Source organism: Lactuca sativa, chromosome 5 (genome assembly GCF_002870075.4).
Source record: "Lactuca sativa cultivar Salinas chromosome 5, Lsat_Salinas_v11, whole genome shotgun sequence".
NCBI classification, from domain to species: Eukaryota; Viridiplantae; Streptophyta; class Magnoliopsida; order Asterales; family Asteraceae; genus Lactuca; species Lactuca sativa.
In genome coordinates this window covers 352997384-353006745 of record NC_056627.2, presented here as the reverse complement: position 1 = coordinate 353006745, position 9362 = coordinate 352997384, and the positions used below count along the sequence as shown (strand labels likewise).

The 9362-nt window shown below is 31.7% G+C and overlaps 1 protein-coding gene across 1 annotated transcript; it reads left to right on the top strand.

Annotated features, from left to right (window-relative positions):
- Positions 1-1727: 1727 nt before the first annotated feature.
- On the top strand, positions 1728-4155 carry LOC111900671 (probable beta-1,3-galactosyltransferase 8). The gene is made up of 7 exons (XM_023896551.3): positions 1728-1907; positions 1990-2054; positions 2316-2518; positions 2740-3085; positions 3540-3665; positions 3745-3854; positions 4007-4155. Exons 1-7 carry the CDS (start codon positions 1728-1730, stop codon positions 4153-4155), a joined length of 1179 nt encoding a protein of 392 aa, XP_023752319.2.
- Positions 4156-9362: the final 5207 nt, after the last annotated feature.

Here is a 9362-nt window from a genome sequence, read left to right as displayed (position 1 = left end):
ATCAAGGGCTCAAAGGGATGCAAACATAACCTTAGTACATCTACTTCGATTCTTCTACATAAATGAGGTCCAACAAAGTTTAATAGCGTGCTTAGAAAGAATTGCATCCTCGATAATTGGAACGAAATGGTGTCCCACCACCACTTAGGTTAACTTCAATTAAATGTAATCTAGTTAAAATCAATTAAATCGGATAAAATCAAAATTGTTTCAACAAAACCAGTTTTGGATTGAAAGCTGATCCAAATGACCAAATCTCATACCTAGTTTTGTTGAGCATATATACAACTTTCCTTTGCAAAATAAGATTATTTTGGAACTTTTACTTAAATTCATTTAAGTTTCTAAAAAAATTACAATTTACATTCTTATCTCTAGAACTTTATTCTATCATGTTCGTATGTATTTTATTATATAATAATACACCAAAAATTATAATTATAAGAAGTTACTCTATTAAGAAAACCTCATGTATCCAATATTATTTTAATTTTAAATTCTTTATAAGAATGCAAAAAGTATTTTGTATTTTCATATACAAGATAATGAATACTATTATGCCACATTTTCAGTTACGAAAAAAAGTAAATGTAGTGTAATGTAGCTCTTCATATTTCTATTTAATTTGAGAGAAGTAATGTAAATATAAAAATAAAAACCAAAAAAATAGTGAGGGCAAAGCAATTCGACAGAAAAATAATTTATTACAAATGTTTTTGGTGGGAGGGGAGGTAAGTGTATAATGAAAGAAAGATAGAGGAAGTGGTTGCGTCATGTACAATGATAACTTAACTCAGGGTGGGTTGGTCTAGTTTGAATCTCAACTCAAGGCAGTTTCTTTGGTTGGTTGAACCATGAATCCCACATGATTAAAAAACCACACACCCCTTGCCGCCTGCCCACATCTCTCCTCTAATAATATCTATATTCTATTTCTAGTTTTCTACTTGTATCAAGTATATCAAGAAATTACTAGCTTCCACCCTAGTTGCTATATATGTTAACCACATGCCTACTACCTACTAGTTTCCAAGTTTCTAGCTCGGTCAACCAATGATCACTCCTTTTTAAACATTCGACTCAACAAAGGTACCTTCATCATTAACAAAGATACTACATCTCTATATATGCATATTTATATGAAATTGTTTTGTAACGTTAGCTTATGTTTTACACAAGATATGACATGATTGGACAGGACCATCCCTGTGTCAATCGGCCAAAAAAGTGTCATCCAAAAAGGTGGGACAATGATACACTCTCGATATCTCATGTGTGCAAAATACATAAATGGCCATCCATATATTTTAAAAGAGTCCTAGAAAGCTTATCCAGTCAGTCTGTTTATTTCCTATGTTAAAAACATATCTCAAGGCTTCGTTTATTAGACGAGAATGGATGTGATTGTATTGGACGGGACTAGACAAGCTTTTCTATGGTTATTTTCAAATAAAGATGAAGAATGCATTCCATCTTTTGCACACATGAAAGATTAAGTGTGTGACCTTGTTCCAACATTTTCGAATGTAAAAAAATATTGCAATTTTATCTCATTCACATTGCTTCCAATCTAAGTTCAGTGCATCCAGCCACAGGGCAGCCTTTTTTTTTACATATATATGTAACAAATGAAGCCTTATATCATATCCTCCTACTTCAGCATTGGTACACCTCATAATTTGCCCAATTTTTGCCAGAAAAAAAAATTATAGGAATAAATGTTGAAAATGAGGGGAAAATCGGTTCCAGGGAAGATCATTTTGACGTTATGCATCGCCAGTTTTCTTGCTGGAACACTTTTCACTAGACACACATGGCCTTACGCACCCTTACTTAACGAAGTTCATTTCAAGAATCATGAACAGAAGATGAGTTTATTATCATCTAAAGAATGTGACCGAAAGCGTGTAAGTACTCAAAACTTGAATCTTCATTTGTATCAAATCCAAATTTATTTCTAATCAACAACGAATAGTTTCTTTCTACTAGAAATTGGTCGAAGATAATTCAGGAGATATCATGGGAGAAGTCGCCAAGACTCATCAAGCCATCCAGTAAGTCCATGGCTAGATTTGTTTCTTATAAACGACATGACATGTCCTAGGGCAATTTTTGAGAGACAAAAAAACAAATCTCTATTCCACATCTTTGGATGGTGCCAAAGAAATGCATTTTTTGTCTTGTCCAATTCAACATCAAACAAAGTTTTATACAAGACTGTCTTGTTTTGTTTTGTCTTGACCTGCATTAGCACTAGTATTTAAATGTGTAGAATATTACTCAAAGATCCACTATCTTTTTGTGTATTTATCTAGATCATTGGACAAAACAATATCCACATTAGAGATGGAACTAGAAGTAGCACGTGTAAGTCTACTCGGGCCCAAATTTATGTCAGAAAGAATGGAAGCATCTAACAAGACATCTCTACAAAAAGCATTTGTTGTCATTGGTATTAATACAGCTTTTAGCAGCAAGAAACGTCGAGACTCCCTTCGAGAAACATGGATGCCTACTGGTTCACATTTTTTTCTTATTACCTTACATAAATTTGTTTTTTACTATTCAGTATACCATTCCAAATGCTTGCCCCAAATGTAAGTAAATGAGAACCATAAGTTGTGGCACCTATTGGTAGGGACCTACCCCATGTTGGTTGTGGGACCCATTATAGGGTATACCCATTTTACTATTTAGCAAGATGGAAAATAGCTAAAATTACATATTGACACTATGCAGGAGCAAAACTAAATAAATTGGAAAAAGAAAAAGGGATCATAATAAGGTTTGTGATAGGACATAGTGCCACACCTGGAGGTGTTCTTGATCAAGCCATTGACATGGAGGAGGAAAAATATCAGGATTTTTTAAGGTTGAATCATGTGGAGGGGTACCATGAGCTCTCCACAAAGACACAATTGTATTTTTCGACAGCTGTCTCCATTTGGGATGCGGAATTTTATGTGAAGGTGGATGATGATGTACATGTCAATTTGGGTATGCTTGTGACTGAACTTGCACGCTATAGATCTAAACCAAGAACTTATATTGGATGCATGAAGTCAGGACCCGTGCTCTTTCAAAAGTCGGTATCCTTTCTCTCATCATTTCTATAGTTTGATTCTTTTTGTTTGTGCTGGAATGGAAATTATGCATATTGTATCATACATTGGATTTAATCATTTCATAGCTAAACAATGAGCACCAAGGCTTTGTTTCTTCATTTCACGACTTGTAGGGAAAATAGTACCCCTTTGTTTAGATATAGTGTTTTCCATATAAATGATTTTCAAAACTTATTAGGGGAAATGACAGTAGTCATCGGGAAATGGAAAGGAAAATATGGGGGGAAATTTGTAAATATGACTTAACGAGAAAAAGTCTCATATTCATGACTTCCTTTGTTAAGTGGTTCTTTAAGTACTAAGTAAAAAAAAACTCATTATATAGCTCAGCATGTTCAGTTCTCTCTGTATTAAATCTATTAAACTAAAAAGAAACAACACCTAAATGTTTATTTTGAAAACTAAATTGAGCAGAGGGGTAAGATACCACGAACCAGAATATTGGAAATTCGGGGAAGAAGGGAACAAGTACTTCAGACATGCAACTGGACAGATATATGCCATCTCCAAGGATTTAGCAACATATATTTCCATCAACTCGTAAGTAATAACAAATAACAACTTTCATCTCTTACCTTCGTTAAAGACATATTCATTTAGTGTTCTTGTTCTTTTACAGGGGTATTTTGCATAGGTATGCCAATGAAGATGTCTCTTTAGGCTCATGGTTAATTGGATTGGATGTTCAACACATAGATGATCGTTCCATGTGTTGTGGAACTCCTCCAGGTCACCAAAAATATTTCATTTTTCTCCCATTAACAACATTTGTCCCGATATTTATTAGTATTGCTATGTGATGCCATATCCTATGTAAAAAACCGGGCATGTATGCATGCATGTCAAATTATTGACTATTGGTCATTGTATGTGAACTGCAGATTGTGAATGGAAAAAACAAGTAGGGAATGTATGTGTAGCTTCATTTGATTGGTCATGCAGTGGAATATGCAAGTCGGTTGAGAGGATGAAATTTGTTCATAACTCTTGTGGAGAGGGAGATGGTGTTGTTTGGAATGTTGATCTTTAAAGGGTAATTAATGTCAACAGTGACAAATAATAAGCAACTATTTGGAAAAGATGCGGGAAATTGGATCAATACATAAGCTCTTTTTCATTCCGTCTCTTGGATGTTTTCACTAGGTTCTCGATTTTTATTTTACCATAATATTTTTATGACTTGTGATTAATAGAATACATATAGTGTTTGGTATGATGCAATTGAGAACACAGTGGAATGGTTAATACCATTGGAATAAAGAAATATTATTTGTTTTGTGTGATAGAATGGAATAGATCATTCTTGAAAATGTGGTTCTTGCCCGTTTGTTAACTTTTATCCTTTGTTTTATTTACTCAATTATGAAATGGAGAAAAATTCCAATACAACATTTCTTTTACATTTATAATGACACATTTCTTTTATAACTTCACATTTTAATTAAATTATAATTTTGTATTCTAAAATTAGGTAGATAATATATATCTTATTATGATTTTATTTGGTTTTAATGAGCTTTTTATTTTTGTTTTATATGTTTATAAATAGAAAATGCATCAATTATAATAATATAATCTATTAAGTAGAATTAAGAATACACTTGTATTTACATATAACAAATTATAAAACTCATAAAAGTTCATTTTATCCATACAAGTAACCAAATATGTCGTTTAAAAAAAGTAACCAAAGATGATCATGTAAGAGACTGATTCCATTACTTCAATTCTTTCATTAATCTATCCATTCCATTCCTTCCTCATATTGAGAAATCAAATTATATGTGCTTTTCTTCAAACAAAAATCATGGGTGATGGGAAAATGTATGACTTGAGTTGTATGATCTTGGAGGAGATGCTACTATTCGTATTAATTTCATCTAGAAGTTATCTAAAAGAATTCTTTTTCGTTATTGATTTGACTTAATGAATCTTGATATCCAATCTTTAAGGATGATTTTAGTATGAAGTAATCCATTAGGGATGAAATGAAGCATTACTAAGAAATGGAAAAATCATGTTTGTTTGATACAAAATGAAATGAAATGCGATTCTTTCTCATTAACTAATTTTCATTCCATAAGGGAGAGCCTTTTTGTTCACTCAATTAATGAAATTTTATATTATAATTATAAATTAATTTCAATTATTTAATCTTCAATTATACTAACATTTCTAAAAGAAATTCAAAACTTCAATTAAATCTTTTTTTTAATTTCCAAAAAATTAACTAAAGTTGTCTTTTATAACAATTTTATGTCAAGTTTTCATGGTATTTTTATTTTTATTTGCTAGCAATTCTATTGGATGCTAAATAATTCTTTTGTAACTATATGAAATACATATATCATATATTTTTTATGAAATGAAACATGCTTATAAGTAATCAAATAAATTTTCTTTCTTATTTATCAGTTTAATTAATTTTAGTTCTTTATTTATATATAACAAACAACTTATTTAAATGACTCATTTCATTCATTCGAACCAACCAACCAAACATAATAATAGCATGTTAATAATACATTCCATTATCTTGCTCATTTGATCTTGTTGTTTATTCCATTTTTTTGTGAATTCATTGCATCATACAAAAGAGACACTAATTGGTTTGGAGATCCAAAAATATAGTTTTTGATTGAATTAATTAGCAGATTTCCATTTCGAAAAGATGAGAATGGTTGGAACAAGTCAACACATTCAACACTTAACCCTAAACCATATAATAGATAAATTTATAACATTATTACCATGTTTACAAAACATCAATTTCACTATAGGTAATCCTCTCTAATAAATGAAGGTTTTTTTTTGTTATTTGTCAGACTCTCATTCAATTTGCCAAATGTCATTTTATTATTATTCTGAATTATTTTTTTTCCACATGTCATTTTATGAGTTTCTCTATTTTATTAAATTCTACATAATATTTTAATGTAATAATTACAATAAATATAGTAATAAATAGATATCAATTTCATTAATAAACTTACCTTTTAATTTCAAAATTTCTAAAATTAAAGTTGATTAGTTTCTTTTTTTTTATTTAAATTATTTGTTTAAATTTAAAAGACAAAAAAACATTTGTATTATAATAATTCATTATTTTTCTTATAAATTCAATGTTCTCAAATATTTTAACCTTTATATTTAACTCTTTTTTTTTTAAATAAAACTCATGTGATACATGGGTCTCACAACTAGTTATCTATAACATTAACAATTTAAGATTGAAAAAAAAATATCAAGTTTCACAACCTAAAAGAAAAAAAAGAGATGTATGTATTCAATCTAAATAAACACATCAGAGAGATCTCAACTTCAACATCCATCTTTATTAAAAAAAAAGTATGTGAATTAAAAGATAAAGTCTTATAACACAATATAATTTTCATTACCTTGTAGTGATGCAAGAAACACATGGTGATTTTGATGTCGTTCATAATGGTGATAGTTGTGATATCAATCAATGTCTGCTTCATGGCAAACAATTGGAGAAAATGTACTCAATATTGCAGAAGAGAATCCAATAGCCACCTACAATGCAAGAAATGTGATTTGACTTTTAAGTAATGTAGTTTAGGTCACATTGTCCCCTAGTTTTGGACTTTGCCTAATGCTACTATTCTACTTTTTATAACCCAAAAAAAGTGTAGAAAAAGTAGTAATTTGAGTGCTTCTAAAATATTTTAAATGTATCTTAATATTTGACAAAATGAAGGAATCTTGTGAAATAGGTGTACAAAATTAAGAGATTATGTTACATATAGATCCTTATGCTTCGTATCAATTCTTCTAGAAGTATACAAGGTAAATGAAATATCACAAAAGATCTAGCCTTCAAATCCTCCTTCAGTTTGCAATTTAATTCATTATAGTGTGAACTAACAACCCTTATCCTCAATCCCTTAGATATTTACATCCTCCTTGGGTTTTCAAGAGACTATTTAACCTTTTTGACAAATCATGTCCCACACTTAAAGGCAAGAAATTTAAACATCCCAGTTTTTGTTTAATCGGGAATTCACAAAAGAAAAGATTCGTATGCCAACCAAATTCATTGTCTAGTCTAGCATTTAGAACTCCTTAAAGCACTAGAAATGCCTATACCATCTTTATTTCACAATGAACGCTTAACTCTTCAAACAATTATTGATATACATAGTTTTGGGAGAAGATGAATATGATTATAACAAGTCAAGACATTCAAATAAAAACCCTAAACCAGTGAATTGATAGATTTAGAACTCATTGCCATGTTTTGAATGCAAGTTGTCATGTTTTAGAGGCATCAACTACACTACCGATAATTACCTATAACCATTTACAATCTATAGCTGAAAGCAAACCAAATTCTAAAGTTTCACAAAAAAAAGATCCATATAAAAAAACACATAACATTAATGTTATATGAAATGAGTTTTCGCATGGAATGATAATTATACCGACATTCCTGAATTGGAAACGTATTACCAAACAATTTATGCAATCAACATATAGGTTTAGAAATGAGTTTGCTCTCGCCCAGACATGCTTAACAATAGAGTTCTTATAGGATATGTTGCCCTAACGACTTTAAAATGTGTTGTGATAGAGAAGGTATCCACACCACTTATAAGGAATGTTTAGTTCTCCTTCTAAGTCAATGTGGGCTCAAGTGCAAGTAGCCACCCACCTTCCCCCTCATTATAGGGTTCAACATCCATGTCGAACACATCGACATATGCCCTAACTCTGATACCATTTGTAACGTCCTCCTCCGGCATGTATCACAATATTGTCTGTTTTCGGCTCCCGACATGAAAACTTCCCAGGGGGTCACCCATCCATGAATTGCTCTCGTCCAGGCACGCTTAACTGTAGAGTTCTTATGGGATTTGCTTCCCTCACGGTTTTAAAACGCGTTGTGATAGAGAAGGTATACACACCCCTTATAAAGAATGTTTAGTTCTCCTTCCCAACCGATGTGGGATCAGGTGCAGGTAGCCACCCACCTTCACAAGGTGCCCGATCCCACATCGGCTGCGAAGGAGAACTAAACATTCCTTATGAGGGGTGTAGATACATTCTCTATCACAACGCGTTTTAAAGTTGTGAGGGCAGTAGATCCCACAAGAATTGTGCAATTAAGCGTGCTCGGGCGAGAGCAATTCAGATTTGGGTGACCTCGTGGGAAGTTTTCTTGCAGGGATGCCAAAACGAGCAATGTTTTGATACATTCCAGAGAGGGATGTTACAATAACGCAAGACGGTATTTTGTTAAAGGTTGGTGGCAAGTACAAGAATTGGATCCATGACGAGCTTTTTAGTACCATGCTAAATACGCTAGTTAAAATCAATGTTGTCAAGATCGAAAACATACCTAATATCATTTTACGTGTTGCAAGATCGTGATCATAAGATCGGAATGAGATCAGAAGATCCTACCATAATGAACTTATATTCAAATTTGCTCATAAGGTATTGAGTGTGCAGTATACATTATTACTTGATATCGATTAAGATGTTGATATGAAGTCAAATTTATCACTTTAAGCATGAAGTATAATTTTTTTGCTGCAAACCGTAAAAATTAGGAATCAAACATCTTATTACAAAAAGAAATAAGATCAACTTAAGATCCCAAATGAAATATCAAGAGTGTAACTTGCCTAATTCGTGAAGAATTGATGAAGTGATGATACTCTATAAGGCTTTTGACAACATGTGATGCTCGATTTCAAGTGGAACAGGCGAATTTTTCAGGTTTGGCCGTATAATAAAACTAGGAAGATAGGATCGGATCGTGTTGAGATCTTAAGATCCTAGTCAGGATCCTAATTTCTCACAAGAGATCTTGCTTCATATAGATCCTAGTACGTTTAGGATCACTTTTGGCTTATAGGATCGTACAATTGTAAGATCTTAAGATCAATATCAAGATCTTAACAACCATGGTTAAAAACCACTAATAGTTTAATCAAAACCGTTAAAAGGAGTTGCTAAATAGAGATTCCATGGACATCCTATATTAAAACACAACTTATGGTTAACTAATTATAACTAGTTTTTTCATAAAACAATGCAATTCCAACCGATAAAAATAATTAAACAACTAAGCAATATGTCTATTTTCTAAAATGAAATTTCTTTTTAGCCAACCCCACCACTAAGATCATCTACATCCGTGCAATGCCAATTAGTCATTCAAACATGTCATATCAGTTTTGCAATTACGTCTACATCACTACAATATCA